The sequence below is a fragment of the Pelobates fuscus genome, chromosome 10 (assembly GCF_036172605.1).
Source record: "Pelobates fuscus isolate aPelFus1 chromosome 10, aPelFus1.pri, whole genome shotgun sequence".
NCBI classification, from domain to species: Eukaryota; Metazoa; Chordata; class Amphibia; order Anura; family Pelobatidae; genus Pelobates; species Pelobates fuscus.
Window position 1 is genome coordinate 40,333,132 of NC_086326.1, and position 20,668 is coordinate 40,353,799.

General features: G+C 41.3%; 1 protein-coding gene across 1 annotated transcript; it reads right to left on the reverse strand.

The window, feature by feature from the left end:
* Positions 1-417: 417 nt before the first annotated feature.
* LOC134575887 (T-cell surface glycoprotein CD4-like) lies at positions 418-15,096 on the reverse strand. Its single transcript, XM_063435335.1, has 7 exons — positions 14,980-15,096; positions 7,004-7,246; positions 5,731-6,087; positions 4,734-4,979; positions 3,281-3,396; positions 1,793-1,866; positions 418-1,709 (listed from the first exon to the last, which is right to left on the reverse strand). Exons 1-7 carry the CDS (start codon positions 15,092-15,094, stop codon positions 1,676-1,678), a joined length of 1,185 nt encoding a protein of 394 aa, XP_063291405.1. The 5' UTR covers positions 15,095-15,096; the 3' UTR covers positions 418-1,675.
* Between the last annotated feature and the right edge of the window lie 5,572 nt (positions 15,097-20,668).

A 20,668-nucleotide genomic window follows, 5' to 3' on the forward strand; every position in this document is an offset into this window, starting at 1 on the left:
TGCCACAAGAGACGTTTTTTGTCAAAACAATAACAGGGTTATTTACTAAAGTGAGAATTTAAAGTGAGTTTAAATTGAATTTCAAAGTATAGTCCAAAGTAGCTGAACTTGATGCATTGTTGACTTGGAGAAGGTTTCCACATTAGCTATTGTGTCCTTATATATGAAATTCAGTTTAAATTCCAACTTGAGTAAATCTAAAAAAAAAAACAGTTTGACGTAAACCGTATAATATGAGCCCAAAGCAGCTTTTCCCGCAACCACAACAATGAACACGTATGACGATTAAATTGCCACTTTCAGGTTTTAAAATTCTTTATTTAAGACTGCAAATATACAGGCATAAATGGTTGCAATTGGAAGACAAGCCTAAAAAGTTTTTATACAGTTACAAAGAATAAACAGCTATAAGTCCAAACAAGATAAAAGGAAAAAAAAATGCAAAAAATATATGAAGAAAGGGGAAAATAAGAAAATTGCAGTATTTTATATTAATATACCACAATAGTCTTGATTGCCCCTTTGATATGATGTTCTGCTTTGTTGGACAGGAAAGTTGTGGAAGGGAAGAACTATTTGTGTATTACACCAGTGCTTGTGTGTAATAGGGAATGAGGGGTTAATGGCCCAATGCTCTGCTGTAGTAGATAGTGTAGGTTTTAAAGGGCAATACTTTGAGGTTTCCTGCAGGGAAGTGTGAAAGGTGCAATGCTCTGTTCTAAAAAGCATTAAAGGTTAAAGGGATTCGCTAGTGCCTGGAAAACAAACCCGTTTTCCTGGCACTATAGGGTTATTAGGTCCCCCCTCCCTCATGGCCCCCATCCCGCAGGGTTGAAGGGGTTAAAACCCCTTCAACCACTTACCTGAATCCAGCGCCGATGTCCCTCGGCGGTGTGTCAGGCTCTGCCCATGCTCCTCCCCCGCCGACGTCAGCTGGCGGGGGAGACCTAATGCGCATGCTCGGCAATGGGTGCGCGCGCATTAGACCTCCCCATAGGAAAGCATTATTCAATGCTTTCTTACGGGGAAAATCTGACGCTGGAGGTCAGTGTGGATGTCCAGCGTCAGATAATGGATCAAAAGTCAGTTTGGATTCCGGAAGCCCTCTAGTGGCTGTCTGGTAGACAGCCACAGAGAGCAGACTTAGAGCTGCAATATAAACATTCCAGTGTTTCATGATAGAATTCATAGACATGTAAAAGGTGCAATACTATGTTGCATCAGGTAGGAAAAGCATAGAGCAATACTATATTACATAATACATGGAAGAATTCATGGTACGATAACACTGGTAATGATTTTCTGCCATATGAGGCATGTAAGACTTTATGGAGCACCTCAGACCCCTACAGCACTCAGAGCCCTTGCCTGGCAAAGACTTCTCATTGAATTTCATTAGGGAGTCTGATTGGACACCAACAGAAAGTCTGGGCGGGGTTAGAATGGGAGGGCTTGCAAAGGCTGCAGACAAGAGAACTGTGGCCCACAAGGTGTTTTTAGATACATCATCAAAAAATACATAAAATGCATGCTTGTTTTCATTGGGGATATATCTAACAGACAGTGGGTTTCTTATTTATTTATATATAAATATTTTTAATTTGGGCAGTAGAGTGTCCCTTTAATGGCAAGATGCTGTGCCTTATCAGAGAAAAGGGTTAATGATCCATGTCTATCAATGCGTCTCTTGAAGTCGTCTTGGTATAAATCTGTGGATCGCAAAAGAAAAGAGTTTGAATGTGAGTGTGAATACCCTCACTAATCAATTTAACAACTGTACTGGGATACTTACCCCTTGCTGTCACACTCACACCTTCTCTGCTCATGTAATGTCTGGAGAAGCCATGCCCTGTACCGTGCTCGGCGCTAGAATAATAAACAGAGGTTTATTGTTACAACATGATATTTAATGTCAACTGCATCTATACATTTAATATAATCATTAATATTACAAGTGATCAACAGGTATACATGTAGTATGATCAATAACAATACACAAGACAGCCGCACGGACTACTGCAATACTCTTCTCAGTGGTCTTACGTGTTCCCAGATTGCATCATTGCAATCTATAATGAATGCGGCGGCGAGGCTCATTTTCCTGTCCGCTCGCACCTCCCACGCCTCCCCACTCTTTCAGTCCCTGCATTGGCTTCCAGTTAGATATAGGGCTCAATCTAAAATTCTGGTGCTTGCTTACAAGTCCCTACATAATGCTGCTCCCACCTACCTATCCTCCCTAATACACAAGTATGTCCCGTCGAGGCCCCTACGCTCTGCCAAAGGCCTACGTATATCCTCTGTCCGTACTCCCACCTCTAATGCTCGCCTCCAAGACTTTTCCAGGGCTGCACCTCTTCTGTGGAACACCCTTCCCTTCTCCGTAAGACTTTCACCCAGTCTCCACTCATTCAAAAAATCATTGAAAACTCACTTCTTTAAGAAAGCATATCAATTAAACTGTTAGCAGGTTTTTATCCCCCACCCTCCATGACTCCTCTCCTGCAACTGTCAAAAATTACCTACCAAGCCCTCAGTGAATACTTTTATAACAACCTATTTCATACCCCTACTTTTACCCTTTGTGTCACTATACCCCACTCCCTCTAGAATGTAAGCTTATTGAGCAGGGCCCCCACCTCTGTTCCTGTACGTCCATCATGATCTTGAAAAAGACCCGGCAGAGTCGAAACGTCGATTGATTTTTTTTTTGTATACCACACATGAATTAATAAAGCTAAATTTTTCCTTATATTTGAAGACCTGTGAGTGCATCTTGATTTTTCAGTTTGTATATATATATATATTATACAAAGAATGCTTTACTACAACAACTGTAATAGCAAGGACTGAAGATACACCGTATAATACAATGAATTAGTTTAAGTACAACAAATCAAAAGATTAAAGATGTAGTTTGTAAAATGAACACTAGATGGTAGCAAATGTTTTATCTTGTCACGCCTTGATTTATTTACTCTGTTTATCCTCCATTTACCATGTCACTCCCTGATGATCTTCCCCTTTTAGCACTGATTTACAATGTATTCTCCAGAGCCGCCACAGTCAACATATTCACAGCTGCGGTTCACCGGCGTTTACTGCATCTTTCTGTGATTTTGTTTTTGTCTTGCCACACTGTCTCCCTCTACCCAGGCTAAAGCAACTCTTCCTGATTTATCACGGACCACTCCGACTTACAGCGTGTCTTTCTTTTCAATATAACCGCAATATTAGATCAGCAAGGAGTGCAGAGTATATTTTATTACTCAAAACTTACCCTCCTGCGGCAACGAGCAACTGCAAGCGTGGCAATCAGCACAGCAACCAGAAGCAGGACAGTCGCCCCTCCGGCCACAGACCAAAGCATGATTTCCTGAAGAGGTAGTGCTGCTTCTACAGAGGGAGAGAGTTGTATTTCAGCCTTTTTTAGAAAACCAATAGGAGGTCACAGAGCTACAACCTGGACCTGATGGGTTTTTGTTTGTTTGCATTGCCACATAGTTAAGGAAAGATTTGGTTTAATAACTAGAGCAGTGATGTAAAAAGTGAAAAAAAATAAAGTTTTTCCACTTACCTAATGCCAGCGCCAATGTCCCTCGGTGCCGGGTCGGGCTCATTCTCTGCCGACGTCGGCCGATTGTGGGGGGTGAGAGACCATGCACATGTGCGACTCAATTCTTTCCCCCAGCCTCATTTCACAGAGTCAAACTCCGTAAAAAGCAAGAAGCGCCTCTAGCGGCAGCCTCTGCGGTTTCTCTAAAACTAGATATAGTACGTTAGATGAAGTGGTCTGGGTGCCTACAGTGTCCCTTTAACCAGGAGTAAATGGCCTTATTCTCGAGTACCCAAGGAGGAAAACAAATTATTGACTATGAGAGAAATTTCTGAATAGCTCAATTAATTTGGGGCTGAACTTCTCCTCCGAGAATTGGCAGGTGGCTCAGCTGTTCACAGTGGAGAAGAAAAATAAAAAAATCAAGAGCATTACGAACTCTAGTGGCACTGGAAAAAATGAATAAACGAGTGTAGCAATAGCTAAAGTTAGCTAGTGCAAAAGATCATGGTCGTCGGAACAGACCACAACAAAATGGCTGTGATTCCTGATGTTAGACAAATACAAACAAAACAGAAAATAGAACTAAACTAAATAAATATATTACAAATAAGTGTCTTACTGCGTAGGAAAAAATGGCTACAACAGAGAAAATAAAAACAGAAATATGGAAAGCTATAAAAGGAGAAAACAAAGGAGTACAGGATGTAATGAAAAAAACAAAACTATAGAAAAACATAATAAAGTGAAAAACTGGAAGATTTCGGACAGGAAGAGTACAGAAACAGGTGGATAGAGAAAGAGGTAAAAGGAAAGAAAAAAAAAACATGATTGAAATAACTATAATTAAAGTGGAAAGCACACCAACAGAAATAAGACAGAAAAACAAAAAAGAAGCAGAAAATCAAGAGATGGAAAAATACTGTAAGACCAAAGTAATAATAGTTGGAGGAGGCATGTTAACCCTTTATATACTAGGATTGTTCATGATTGGTGGACGGAGGGTTTTGTTACGAGCAAGTTATTGTTTTGTATGTTTTGTTTTTTCATGTTTGATTGCATTTATAAGTGTTTTTATCTGCTGCTATTTGTAGTAATAAAGAATGTTAAAGCACAATAGAATTTAATTATAAAATGGTTATCATCGCCCTGTTTATATCATATTTTTCCTTCTCACCAATAATCAGGACTTGTCTGGCCATAATTTGTTTCTCAACAAGCAGACTGCAGCTCCAGTTGCCCACATATTCTGGCAAAACGTCCAGTTCCACTTCTATGGTTGTATCCCCTTGTTGTCCACATGTGTTATCGTTTTCATGGTCTTTGTGCCAGCAGAGCACTCCATTAGCTGGCATGCAGCTCACCATACATGACAGAGTGATTGGGGAATTAAGAGGAATCTTTCCATTTGGAGAGGGTGAAGCTGAGAGAGAAAAAAGCAATGTATATCAGATTATAACCCGAAAAGAGAACTCTAATATAAACCCAAACATACATAACCTAATTCAAATATAACAGGACAGCAGGCAAATATCTGTAACCTTTCCTCAAAATTGCCCAGAATACACTTTATAAATAATGAGACTCAGCGAAATGCTGTAGATTTCGATCAGTGCAGTTAAAATCTTTAGTGAGATATTAGTGAGTAAGCAGAGTTAAAATTAAAGGGACACTCCAGGCACTCAGAACACTTCACCTAATTGAAGTGGTCTGGGTGCTGTGAACCGTTTGCACTTAGTGCTGCAATGTAAAACATTGCAGTTCCAGAGAACTGCAATGTTTACATTGCAGCTCTCAGTCTGCCCTCTAGTGGCTTTCTACCAGACAGCCACTAGAGGGCTTCCGGAATCCAAACCGACCATTGGTCGGTGATCTGACGCTGGACGTCCTCACAGGCCTCCAGCATCAGATTTTCCCCATAGGAAAGCATTAAATAACACTGTGCAGCACTGCCTAGGAAGCACCTCTAATGGCCATCAGAGGAGTGGCTACTGGAGGTGACCCTAGGCAGCAAAAAGCCTGCAGGGACTGACTATACTCACCAAAACAACTACATTAAGTTGTTCTAGTGACTACAGTGTCCCTTTAAAAAAAGCTGAGAAGTGATGGTTTCTCTTTAACCCTGTCAATAATTGTGAATCAGATAATAACACACATAGTAACATTTCTCTCACTTGTGATAGCTGCCACACAGATAGTCTGCGATAATTCTGATCTTCTGTTCTTCAGTTCCAAGGTGATTTCCATGTGGTACCAGCCTCCCTTAGGTTTGTTCAGATAATAGCTCAGGTCTGACTTTAGCCCTGAGGTGATTTTCTTATGGCAAGAGTGGGGCCAGCATGTGGCAGAAGTAAGGTTGAGGTTAGATATTATGGTTCCATCCTTCCCTTTCTCCTCAGAGTGGATGACAGCACCTTTGATTACCTTGACTCCGTCACCCAGAGGTTGGTCCTGCACATTAAAATTGAATTTCCATGGAAGAGTTACTGGGGAACCTGATGCGTACACAGTGTCTGGGGCAGGTAGAAAACCTAAAGAAATAAACAAGGAGGAAGAAGCTTAGAAATAGTGAGATGGAAGTAGTAGAAATGCCTCTGACATATGAGCTAGCATTCTTCAAACACAGTGCACCCCTTCCTATGATGCATATTCATGATAATCCAATATTTCCCCTTCTCAAGCTTACTTGAACTGCTTTGCTTACTCTCCTCAAATGGATATGACTTTCTCTGTATTGCGAACCTTGTTGGTCATATACCATTACCAATATATACCTTGTTCAATGCATGTCTTGCAATAAAAAAAGGACACCCATAGATCATACCCCATTAATATTTAATTTACTAAAAATATATTAACATCTCTCTGTTTATATGGTTAATTTAGTAACTTAGGGAGTCCCAAAGGTAACTTTGTGTGCAATCTACTAAATCATGTGCACAACATAACTATATCGTGGGCATGATGTAATCAACTTTACTGTTGGTCCTCCTACCTTTGGAGTGGTAGTAAGGAGATGGGTATCGGAAGAGGTACTATAACTATATTGTGCGCATGAGTTATTAACTATGTTGTGCTCTCAAATTATTTAATTAGTTAACTATCACATGCTGTACTAACTTGTAGGTAACTTCTACATGAGCAATATACCCAATGAGGAGCTAGGCCACAGACACCAGATGTATGCTGGCACCATGACCCCTACTGCATGCTATAATGGTTATAGTTTTTAAAGCTCCCCTTTAAGGCCTATCTCCTGCCAACCCATAATGTACCCCTTCACCTGTTTATCTCCTTTGATATTCATGGAAAGTACGGAATGGAAATTGGTGAAGGTCTGTCCTCAGAATTAAGGAGGAAGCCAAATGATTGCTATAATGTATCGCTTAATTTTTAGATCATATTAAGAATAGGTAGGGTAGGTGTCCCATAGAGTCCATCATTTACCAAAAACTTCAATGGACTTGGTGAAATCCACATCCTTGCTTCCAGTCATCTTCACGGTGCATGTGTATTTTCCTCCGAAGTCTGGCTGCACATTGCTCAGGATCAGTGGGTTCTTTGTTAAATCCTTCACAGCAGGTATATTTGAAGGCACCTTCCAAAGTAGTGTAAATTCAGATTTAGAGGAACGAATGTTGATTGAGAGGGTTTCTTTCATTATCAGGTCAGCAGATGGAGTGGCAGAAACTATAAAAAAGACATATGAAAGGAAGGATAATGTTTGTACTGTTATTGAAAGTGCACAGTAGGTCCCCACACCTACAGCGTTATTTGCTATCAGGCTTATTCACTGGAGTGAGAATTTAATGGGAATTTTAGATTGAAGGCCAAAAGTAGTTGAACTGCAAGCATAAGTAACATTTTCTAGTATGGCTGTATTGGTCATAAATTTGAAATTCACTTTGAATTCTCACTCTAGTGTATAACCCTGTAAAATGAGAATTGGTAGGAATTCAAAGTGGGTTTAAATTTCAATACCAAAATAGCAGAACTTGGAAAAAAGATTTCCTGTTCAGTTATTTTGGCCTTAAAGGGCTACCACAAACACATGGCCACTTCAGTGATTTAAAGTGGTTATAGTGCCTGGAGTCTGTACGATAACATTTCACTTTGAACTCCAACTCGAGACAAGAATTCTAGGTTGGCTAATGTCAATGCAGCATTTCAGAATGTTTGTAAACAATAGGCACCAAGATACTTCCGGGTGGCAGAACGCAAGCGGCTTCCACTAACCGTCGTCAAAAGTAATGCTACTTGGATTGGAATCACGTATTGGAGGTGATTTGTGCAATATTAAGATAGCACAGTCACTTGCTAAACCTTGGTAGAAATTTATTTTATGGTTCTAATTTTGTGTGATTTTAAAAAGGTATTTATTATGTGTTTGAGTAGTGAAACAAAACCATTTTAATGTTATCAATGCTCTCTGTATTTTAAATTAATGGAAGGAATATTCATGGCCGCAGCTGCTCTCCCAACCCCGGGACCTTTGACAGACACAGAGCTGGGGCTCAGGGATGCCGAGCTGCCTTCATTAGAGACAGAGTATCAACTGCAGATAGAGTGGTGGTGAGAGCCGGGTACAGCTCGTTATGAGCGGTATGTAGAGTGCTGTATCTGTCTGCGGTGGCTGGTGATGATGGCAGTTTCCTGTCAAAGGCCTGCTCGGTGTCCACGGTGTGAGGGGGCAGACTCTGTCACTCTGTGCGCAGCTCCCGTTCCTAGTGGCGGTGAACACAACCTCTATAAAGCAATTCACTAGTGGTGCCACCGTAGAACACTTCAGCTTTTGCCACCCGGAAGAACGTTATTGTTGTGACGTCATGGTGAATTGTTGTATTCTGTGTATATTCTTATGCACAGAATTGCATTCATTGGCTGGTACCAGTCAGATGATGCTCTCAGTCAATGAATGACCAGCAGAATCAACTTCCAACTTCTGCAGGTCTGCAGAAGTCAGATGTCATCACTGGCCATAGAGGACTGTCGGCACCTGGAGGGCACCCAGTTAAGAGGGAAAACCATCGCAAAGCAGGAATACAGGGCCAGGGTATTCTTGGCAGTATAACCACTAGAGTGGTCTGTAGTGGTTGTGGTTCTTGGAGTAACCACGTGAAATTCACTTTGAATTCCTAAAAGTTCCAACTAGTGAATAACCCTGCTAGTCCTCGAAGACAGGGACCAGACACAGATCACAGGACAAAGACCATGAAAGTTTGACATCATTCAGTAAGCAAAATGCTTAATTTGTTAAACGGACAATGGTCTTATTAAAGATTGATAATCTCAGTAATGGAGGTGGAGATGAGGGAGAAAAGATGAGTAAAATAACCCTTTAAATGCAATATGTGGGGGGCTGGGAAGCTAAACAGTTAGTTAACCATCTACTGTTAGGAATACATGTTTGTATTTTTAACTCATTGCAGGCATCAAGCGTTTCATGCAGGCAGCGGTGTATTTACCGCAAGGCATTTGCCTTGCACTGAATTTTCAGGGAGTGGCAAAAAAAGCCACCCCCAAACGCCCTGGCAAATGCCTTGCCAGCTTCTTGCATTCCGAAATTCGGGACTTTCGCAATTCTGGACTTCGGCAATTCGGCACTTCAACACTTCGGAACTTCGGCACTTCAGCACTTCGACACTTAGGAAATTCGGCAACTTCGACACTTCGGCATTTCGGAGTTTCGGGACTTCTCTTGCAGCCGCTTATTAGATAATTCCCTAATTCCCACAGTATTAGGGAGTTATCTACCAAAAGGCTGAAAGACCTAAATTGGTCTTTCAGACAAATTTACTAATACTAATGAAAAATTACTTAGTATTAGTCAATTTTGCCCCTACTCGCTATATCGGCTGTGGCTGCTCACTGTTTAAAAAAAAAAAAAAAAAAATAGGGTCCCCCCTCCCTAAAGTAAAATGATGGGGGACCTATTGTCCTCTCCCCCGGCCCCCACCGCCTGAGCAGCGGGTGGAGGTCCTACAGTAAAATAAGGGGGGGTACCTAATGTCCTCCCCCTGGTCCCCACCCCTGAGCAGTGGGTGGGGGCCCTAAATACTAATAAGGGGGGGACCTAATGTCCTCCCCCCTGGCCCCTACCCCTGAGCGGCGGGTGGGGGCCCTAAGTACTAATAAGGGGGGAACCTAATGTCCTCCCCCCTGGCCCCCACCCCTAAGTGGTGGGTGGGGGCCCTAAATTGGAATAAGGGGGGGACCTAATGTCCTCCCCCTGGCCCCCACCCCTAAGTGGTGGGTGGGGGCCCTAAATACTAATAAGGGGGGACACCTAATGTCCTCCCCCCTGAGCGGCGGGTGGGGGCCCTAAATACTAACAAGGGGGGGACCTAATGTCCTCCCCCCTGGCCCCCATCCTTGAGCAGTGGGTGGGGCCCCTAAATACCAATAGGGGGAACCTATTGTCCTCCCCCCCGGCCCCCACCCCTGAGCGGCAGGTGGGGGCCCTAAAAAAAAATGCCCCCCCCCAGGTGACTAGGGGTCCCCAAACCCCTAGTCACCCTCTTCCCCCCCAAAAAAAATATTTCCCTACGCTGTGTAATTTGACTCATAACTCTCTGATTGGTGGATTAAGTAACCAATCAGAGAGTTATGAGTCAAATTACAAAGCGTGGGAAAATTCCAAAGAACTTTCCCACGCTGTGCAAAATGACACAGAGCACTCTGATTGGATGGCTTAAACCCACCAATCAGAGTGCTCTGAGCTTAATTGAGCCTTATTAGTATTTAGGGCCCCGACCCACCGCTCAGGGGTTGGGGCTAGGAGTGAGGACATTATGTATTTAGGGCCCCCACCCACCACTCAGGGGTGGGGACCAGGGGGAGGACATTAGGTCTCCCCCCTTATTAGTATTTAGCGCCCCCACCCACTGCTCAGGGGTGGAGGCCAGGGGGGGGCAATAGGTCCCCCCCCCCATTATTTTACATTAGGGTCCCCACCCACCGCTCAGGGGTGGGGGCCGGAGGGGGGGCAATAGGTCCCCCCTTTAGTTTAAAAGCCTCCAATCGCACGTCGCGGGTGGGGGCTCGGGAGTGGGGACCTTTTTTTTTTTTTTTAACAGTGAGCAGCCACAGGCTGCTCACTGTTTAATAGACATGCCCCTACTCGCAGTATAGTGAGTAGGGGCGTAATTTACTAATACTAAGTAATCTTTACTTAGTATTAGTAAATTTGGCTGAAAGACCAATTTAGGTCTTTCAGCCTTTTAGTAGATAGCTCCCTGATACCGTGGGAATTAGGGAGTTATCTACTTAATTATTCCTGTCATTACATTGACTGGCCAAGTAACTTACATTTTATATGAATGTGTGTTACTTGATTGTTGTAAGTGTTGCAAATGCTTACAGCTGAATCCTGGCTATGTTTGTATACTTTTTATTTAAAATTGCATACAACGTGACATTCTTCTTTCACTGGGTAAGTATATTAGTACTTAGGCAATACTGTGCTTTGGAACTTCGGCAACTAAGGAACTTCAGCACTTCGGAAATTCAGTAATTTCGGAACTTCCGGACCTCGGCAATTCGGCGATTCGGACATTCGGAAGTACCCGAATGTCCGAATTGCCCGATATTCGTCTGAATTCATATTCGGACCGAAACTAATTGCACATGTCTAGCCCCCAAGAAGCTGGCATCTCCTGATGTAGGCGGGCGGCGAGGGAGAACTGAGCTCTCCTTGCTCAGCTCCCTTGCGTGCACCACAGTGATGCTGGAGGCAGAATATGACGTCACTCCGGCTCTGGCATCACTGAGAAGGAGCTGAGCAGGAGGATCAGAGCTCCCTCGCCAAAAAAAAATTGTGAGTGTGTTAGTGTGAGAATGTGTGTGTTAGTGTGTGTCTGTTAGTGAGAGTGTGCGTCTGTTAATGAGTTTTAGTGTGTGTCTGTTAGAGTGTGTGTGTGTCCCTGTTAGTGAGTGTATGTCACTGAGAGTGTATATGTGTTTGTCAGTGAGTGTGTATGTATGTGTGTAAATGCGTGTGTCAGTGTATGTATCCGTGTCTGCCACTGAGAGTGTATGTCTGTCAGTGAATGTGTGTTTGTCAGTGTGTATCTGTCAGTGAGTATATGTGTGTCCCAGTGTGTGTGTGTGACACTGAGTGCGTCTGTCAGTTAGTATGCATGTGTCTTGTCAGTGAGTGTGTATGTGTCTGTCAGTTAGTGTATATGTGTCTGTTGGTGAATATGAGTGTGTGTGTGTGTAACTGTGAATGAGTGAGTGTGTATGCCTGTGAATGTGTATGTTTCAATGAAACTGTGTGTTGGTTAAACAGCATGTGTGACAATGAGTGAGTGTATGTCAGTGCATACATCAGTGAGGGTTTGTGTCTGTCAGGAAGAAAGGGGGGAGGGAGTGTCTGGGTTTTGTCATGCCTAGGGCAGCACAAAAACAGAATACACCACTGCCTACAGGGGAAGCTGATTGTGCTGCAGGCACACTGAAGATCACCACTTTTAAATTATTTGTCAAATTATTCTGGGAGGGACAATCCTAGCGCAGCCACTACTACATTAGACTGGAGTAATTATTTTGCTTGGAGTGTTCCTTTAATGCAGTGGGTATATTTTTTAATCCTGCAAGTTTGGGGTTATTGCTGCAGGAGTTTTATGTTATTTTTTTGACAATCTTTATTTCTAGAGTTTTAAATGTGTACATATGATGGCACATCAAAACAGTAGTTGTATCTCGTCACATCCAATTACATCTCAGTGGTAGGGCATCGAGCCATACTTGTAGAATCAACATTCGTTTCCCTATGATTATGGTATGAGCTTAGCCCCCCTTACTACCGTAATTTGGTGTAAGCCCAGTTAGCGTTATATGGCTGTGAATGTATATCCTGACAACTAATGCAAGAACAAACATTTAAGAACAAGAGGAATTAAGAGATAAAATTGTTAGGAAAAAGAGATTGATAAAGAGTGAGAGATTCCCCTCATTCTCAGATGACGCGACTTCCATTCTCATCCATAACCTCCTACAAGTCTCTCCTAGCTTAGCTATGTAATCTACCAAAGGGAATCGCAATGCTTTAAGCTTCTCCCCACCAGTGAGGCCATTAAGGCAGCAGAATAGTTTTTTTTTGTACATTTTCAAATCCAAATAAGGGTAAACATGTGCCAATATAGTACTATACATGGGCAGTCCCACCAATATTTGTACCTCACCTTCTGACCTGTCAGGGTATTTATATCGGCAGACATTTTGTGCTATGATAGAAATTAAAGTGTATATTGTCAGAGTCACTCTGAACAGACCAGACTCCATTTTGTTATTTTCAAGTTAACAAAGAGACACAAAATTTCTATCCTTTCTGTAAAACTAACCACTTGGCCAGAGCTAAAGGAATGCTTAGTATATACAAACCTGTTGATAAGAGATGAGAACGGGGATGGACAGACTGTTAGCTAAATGCTAATGGAATATAATCAATTCTAAACCCAGACATTTGTGACAGAGAAGATTAAAGGACCACTCTAGGCACCCAGACCACTTCAGCTTAATGAAGTGGTCTGGGTGCCAGGTCCAGCTAGCTTTTACCCTTTTTTTTATAAACATAGCAGTTTCAGAGAAACTGCTATGTTTATTCTGAGGGTTAAGCCAGCCTCCAGAGCCTCTAGTGGCTGTCTCACTGACAGCCGCTAGAGGCGCTTGCGTGCTTCTCACTGTGAAAATCACAGTGAGAGCACGCAAGCGTCCATAGGAAAGCATTATGAATGCTTTCCTATGCGACCGGCTGAATGCGAGCGCGGCTCCTGCCGCGCATGCGCATTCAGCCGATGACGTCGCGAGGAAGAAGAGGAGGAGGAGTAGAGCTCCCCGCCTGGCGCTGGAGAAAGAGGTAAGTTTAACCCCTTCCTCCCCCCAGAGCCCGGCGGGAGTGGGTACCTGAGGGTGGGGGCACCCTCAGGGCACTCTAGTGCCAGGAAAACGAGTATGTTTTCCTGGCACTAGAGTGGTCCTTTAAATAATTTAATTTTACTTTCGATAATGTATAAGAGTCCCATTGTAATTTAAGGGTCATATTTAGTATTATAACTGTCATATTAGAAATTATAGCTGAATTTGCCAGACACATAGTCTGAAGAAAATTCGAAGAAACTCTTGAACTGACAGAAAACTTGAGTTATAGACAACTATAAAGATAAGGTAAATTACGTCAATATAGCCACCAGGAAAAGTTAACTCTTTCCTGGATAGGTATGTTTAGTGGGACGAGACTGCCCTCTATAGACCAAGTACTTAAATTGCTATCTGGAAGGTGACCACACCTCCAATGTTTCTATTGGTCTATCACCTAGTGAATTTTCCCTTTAAAAAGTTAAGACAAAAGGAAGAGAGAGGTATGCAGAGAAAGCAAAGGGTATGCAAAGGAGGCAGTCAGGATCGCAGGCTAGGAAAGAAAAGCAGAGTCAGAGCAAGAAATCCAAACAAGTTCCTGAGACTACCTACTAATCTAATGAAAATATCTACTCAACTGGTAAATATACTGGTTTCATTTAATTAATCTAAATTAATAAAAAAAAAATTCTAATAGCATGATATATGACTGGATAAATCACGATCAGATTTCGATATTTAGAAATCTTAGTTAACTAAGAAGTATATATTTATAACCATTCCATGCTGCAGATGGAATTAGAATAAGTATGTATTTATGTGACATATAACATGTTAGCATATCGTGATATTTATCCAGGTGTATTGATTTGCTCTAAAATAAGATAAAATATCTGTTTAGGCAAGTTAAAATTCTGCTTATAGTACATGTTAGATTTCTCTTGTTGGATGGTTCCAGGAAGTGACTAATGAACTGGTTTAATTGTTATTTTATTTAAAATTACATGAGAATAGATCTTAATTACCTAGGAGGTCTAGCCAGAATTGAAAGGGTTATTCTAACTGTTAGTTAGTTTTATGGCTTTACGCTGCAAGCTGTGTGAAACATTTTCTTTGTCTCTGTGAAAGACAGTCATAAATCTTGTCTTGACAATTAAGGCTGTTAACCATTGAAAAATGTTTTTGTATTGCCATTGTATTGCATATCATGTTATACTAAATATTCATTGATTATTGTCACGCATGTTACATATTATTATTATTTAAATTGTCACAATAAATTGTATCTATTTTTATAACAAATTGTGATTTTATTTATATGGAATACATTTCACTTACACGATAACGATCTTTGGGAATTGAGAATTAAAATAGTGGGCAATTCTCAACTGTTACTATTATTATCCCATAAATATCCCCACAGACCCCATGTTCAATGTAATATCCCACTTTGTGATCTCCCAAGTATCACACCCCTTACACCCCAGCTTTCCCCCTTTAACTTCATACTAGACACCAATCCCCATGTCTAAATCTGTCAGTTTAGATTTCAAACACTTTCTTACGTTCAAAGAGAACAAGCTCGGAATTTTCAGATTTGCTGTTCGATTCACATGTATAAATCCCAGCATCGGACAAGCGGACTTTTTCAATTTCCAAAGAAGTACTGTCAGAAAACATTTTATAACGTGGATCATCTGTAGGAATAAGATAAAAGCACATGCTCTCAGTATATTTAGAGGGTGTATCCCTTGTTATCAATAGGTGTATGTTTAAAGTTCATTTCCTGTTGCCATTAGGTCTATATAGCAAGTATATTCCCCTCTATCAATGGGTGCATATAGCTGGTATACTCCCTTCCATCAATGGGTATATATAGCAAGTATATTCTTTTCTGTCAATGGGTTTATATAGCTGGTATACTCCCTGCTATCCATGGGTGTATATAGCAAGTATATTCCCTTCTATCAATAGGTGTAAATGTGGTAGGCAAAAAGTAATGTCAGGCAAAAAAACTATGTCTAGACAAATACTTATATGACCTTTAAAATACCATTTGCCTAGGCAAAAGCCTTTTGCCCAGCTAGTATTCAGGCAAATGGTTTGCATGTTTCTTTGTTTGTTTATTTGCTTTTTCAGATTTTAAAGCCATAAGCTCAACAAACAGGCACCCAGGCAGTCTGGGAATGTGGCTCCTTCTCAACAATAAGCACCCAGACATACTCGGAATGTGGCCCATTGCTTGCCGATAACCACCTAGGAACCCCTCAAGGAAAGTGTTCCTTGGTCACAAATAAGCAACTAGGAAACCCAGGAAGCCTTTGCTTGCCAAGAGATAGAAACATAGAATGTGAGGGCAGAGAAGAACCAATCTGCCCATCTAGTCTGCCCAATTTTCTAAAATACTTTCATTAGTCTCGTATATCTAAGATAGCCTTATGTCTATCCACACATGCTTAAACTACTTCACTGTGTTAACCTCTACCACTTCAACTGGAAGGCTATTCCATGCATCCACTACCCTCTCAGTAAAGTAATACTTCCTGATATTATTTTTAAACCTTTGCTCCTCTAATTTAAGACTATGTCCTCTTGTTGTGGTAGTTCTCCTTCTTTTAAATATAGTCTCCTCCTTTACTGTGTTGATTCCCTTTATGTATTTAAATGTTTCTATCATATCCCCCCTGTCTCGTCTTTCCTCCAAGCTATACATGTTAAGATCCTTTAACCTTTCCTGGTAAGTTTTATCCTGTAATCCATGAACCAGTTTAGTAGCCCTTCTCTGAACTATATCTAAAGTATCAATATCCTTCTGGAGATTCGGTCTCCAGTACTGTGTACAATACTCCAAGTGAAGTCTCACCAGTGTTCTGTACAATGGCATGAGCACTTCCCTCTTTCAACTGCTCTCCCTATACAACCAAGCATTCTGCTATCATTTCCTGCCGCTCTATTACATTCTCTGCCTACCTTTAAGTCAGGGCTGTCCAACCTGCGGCCCCCCAGATGTTGCAGAACTACAAATCCCTTTCCTCAGATGTTGAGGTTAGGACTCTATCAAATATTCTGTACTCTGCCCTTGGGTTTTTACATCCAAGATGCGTTATCTTGCACTTATTCACATTAAATGTCAGTTGCCACAACTCTGACCATTTTTCTAGTTTACCTAAATCATTTGCCATTTGGCTTATCCCTCCTGGAAATTAACCCTGTTACATATCTTAGTATAATCAGCAAAAAGACATACCTTACCATTAAGTCCTTCTGCGATATCACTAATAAAAATATTAAAGAGAATGGGTCCAAGTACAGATCCCTGAGGTACCCCACTGGTGACAAGCCCAAGCTTCGAATATACTCCATTGACTACAACCCTCTGTTGCCTGTCACTTACCCATTGCCTTACCCATTCAACAATATTGGAATCCAAACTTAAAGATTGCAATTTATTGGTAAGTCTTCTATCTGCAACAGTGTCAAAAGCCTTACTGAAATCTAGGTAAGCAATGTCTTATGCACCACCCTGATCTATTATTTTAGTTACCCAATCAAAAAAATCAATAAGATTAGTTTGGCATGATCTCCCTGAAGTAAACCCATGTTGTCTCTGATCTTGAAATCAATGTGTTTTTAGATGTTTAACAATCCTATGCTTTAACATGGTTTCCATTACTTTCCCCACTACTGAAGTAAGGTTACTGGCCTAAAGTTGCCCGACTCCTCCCTACTACCTTGCCTGTAATGGGCACAACATTTGCTAACTTCCAATCTTCTGGGACTACTCCTGTTAACAATGATTGGTTAAATAAATCTGTTAATGGTTTTGCTAGTACACCACTAATCTATTTTAATAACTTTGGGTGTATTCCATCCGGTCCCATTGACTTATTTGTCTTTACTTTTGACAGTTGAAATAAAACTTCTTCCTCTGTAAACTCACATGTAATAAATGACTCATTTGTCCTTTTTCCTAACTGAGGTCCCTTTCCTTCATTTTCATCTGTAAATACTGAACAAAAATATGAATTGAGGCAATCAGCTAGACCTTTATCCTCTTCTACATACCTTCCTTCTTTTGTTTTTAATCTAACTAATCCTTGTTTTACTTTCCTTTTCTCATTTATGTATCTAAAAAATGTTTTGTCCCTTTTTTTACTGACTGTGCTATTTTCTCTTCTGTGTGTGATTGGAAGCTCTTATAACTTACTTAGCCTCTTTCTGCCTAATCTTATAGAGCATTCTGTCTTTCTTACTCTGGTTTTTTTTTATAATTGCTAAATGCTAACTTTTTGTTTTTTACTATTTTGGCCACATCTGCAGAGTACCACAGTGGTTTCTTGAATTTTTTGCTTTTACTGACAAGCCTAATGCAATTTTCTGTTGCCTTCAGCAGTGCAACTTCTAAATAATCCCATTTCTCTTGGACTCCATTTAAATTGCTCCAATTTGATAATGACTCCTTTACACATATTCTAATTTTAGAAACGTCTGTTTTTTTAAAGTCTAAAACTTTTGTTTTTGTGTGGTGTGACTGTTCTTATATTAAACCACACTGACTGATTATCACTGGATCCTAAACTTTCACCTACAGTAATATCTGATATCAAATCTCCATTTGTTAATACTAAATCTAGTATGGCCTCCTTACGAGTTGGCTCCTCAACGACTTGTTTTAGAGACAATCCCAGTAGGGAGTTTAGAATATGTGTGCTCCTGGCACAAGTAGCTAATTTTGTTTTCCAATTCACATCAGGAAGATTAAAGTCACCCATGATGATAACTTCCCCCTTCATTGTCATTTTAGCTATTTCCTCAACTAGTTGATTATCTAACTCTTCTATGTGTCCTGGGTACCTATAAATCACACCTACACGAATTACTGTGTGATTACCAAATTATAACGTAAACCCAAACGGACTCTATGTTCGCCTCACTAACTTTTATTAGGCTAGATTTTATGCTGTCCTTCACATACAGGGCCACACCTCCCCCTTTCTTGCCTTCCCTGTCTTTTCTATATAGAGAGTACCCTGGTATTGCTATGTCCCAGTCATTTTTCTCATTATACCATATCTCAGTAACAGCGACTAAATCTACATTATCAGTTGCCATTATTGCCACAAGTTCATGGATCTTATTCCCTAAACTGCGAGCATTTGTAGACATGACTCTAAGCTTATCCTTTTTTAACACACTTGCTAAAGGCACCTTCTGTCCTTGTTTTGGGGGGCAATTAGATTGATGTTTTATCACCCCTTTGCCCCCCCTCCTAGTTTAAATACATCCTAGCAAAACCTCTGAACTGCTCACTGAGAACATTTGTTCCCTTTTGAGAAAGATGCAAACCATCTTTTTTTGTACAGTTTATTTCCATTCCAAACAGAGCTACCATGAGAAATAAAGCCAAATCCCGACACCATTCACAAAGCCACAAGTTAAAGTCCCAGGAAACAGGATCCTGCTCACTTATAGGATAGGGATAATAGCTCCTGCTTGCCAGTAGATACCCAGACTCTACTGAAAAATGGCCTCTACTCACCAATACACACCCAGGTACCCTCGTATAGTGGCCCCTGTTTCCCAATAGGTCCCAACATGCTAAATCTTTAAGTTATGAAGTGCTAGTTACGCACAAAACACTTAACCTTTCATTACTTTTTATAACTTTTTATTTAGCACGCTGCAATTTGTATGTATTTTTAACAAGTTTGGATGGATAAAAATACATTTTGAAAAGCAAGCAACGAAGGAATATATCCTGTGATTCTGTACTTTTCTTTCTTTGCTAGTCAATGGGTGCCGAGGCAACCCCAGGAAAGTGGCCCCCTGCTCACCAAAACACACCCAAGCACCATGGGAAAGTGGCCACTGCTAGCCAATAGGCACCCCCCTGCCACCCATAGAGACTGGCCTCGGCTGGGCAATAGATGCATGATTTACCTGAATACTAGTTAGACTATAGATTTTGCCTATAAACTGTTTAACTTCCCGTCCACCCTCAGATTGCTTTGAAAAGTGCAGCATTTTGATAGGAAGCACCTCTAGTGACTGTTGCAATGTAGCAATGTAAACAGTGGCTTTTCTCTGAAACGGCTATGCATACATTAAAAAGCATGCAGGGACCGGCTATAGATCCCAGAACAATTACATTAAGCTGTAGCGGTTCTGGTGACTATAGAGTCCTTTAAAGTAATTTTTCAGAACATTCTCAGCAATTTGAGCTACAGTAGTTCTTCTGTGTGATCAGACCAGACAGGCTAGCCTTTGATCCCCACGTGACCCTGACGCCATATCATCGGTTTTCCTTCCTTGCACCACTTTTGGTAGGCACTAACCACTGCATACCGGGAACACCCCACAAGACTTGCCATTTTGGAGATGCTCTGACCCAGTCGTCTGGCCATCACTATCTGGCTCTTGCTGCCTAATAATATATCGACCCCTTGGCAAGTGCCATTGTAACAATATATTCAATGTTATTCTCTTCACCTGTCAGTGGTTTTAATGTTGTGGCTCAGTGTGTACAGCAATCATTCTCTGTGTATGTGACAGTTATGTTCCCTGTTGTCCTTTCATGCTCAGCAGATATACAGTATTTGAAACAGTCACTGTGTGTGTTGAGATAGGTATAGCAGAACTGACCTTTATTCTTATAAATTATTTTTCTTCTCCTGTGAGCAAGAGTATTTGAGTTTTTCTTCCAAGCTAGATCATCTTGTTCAGAAGCAGTCAGTCCACAGGATAATGTGACTTTTACCCCAACCTCTGCTATTTGAAAGGATCCCGCAGTTTCCGGCAATATATCTAAAACAGAAAAGAAATTTAAACTAAAATAATCATCTCCTCCTAATGAAACAATCATTTCTGAAGAGACTACTTTGAGTGTCATGTCCAAAGTCCGGCCGCGGGTCAATTGCTGCCCGCATTCCCGTTTAATAGGGCCTAAAAGGTAATTTGTTAAATCTATATGTTGTGGCCCCCAGTGAACCCCCGAGCGCCGCTGAGGACGTGCAGTCCGACGGTGTTCAAAGATCCAGAGATTCTCTGGATCTTTGGACACTGCGGGACTGCATGTCCTCAGTCTGCGTTCTCGCGATCTCTTGGATGTCGCGGGATTTGGCGCGTTCCTTCTCCCTGCTGGGACAGAAATATATCTGGGACAGAGAGGGAAGAGACAGAATAAAGAGAGAAGAGACAGAATAAAGAGAGAAGGGACAGAATAAAGAGATCTGAAACAGAATAAAGAGAGAAGAG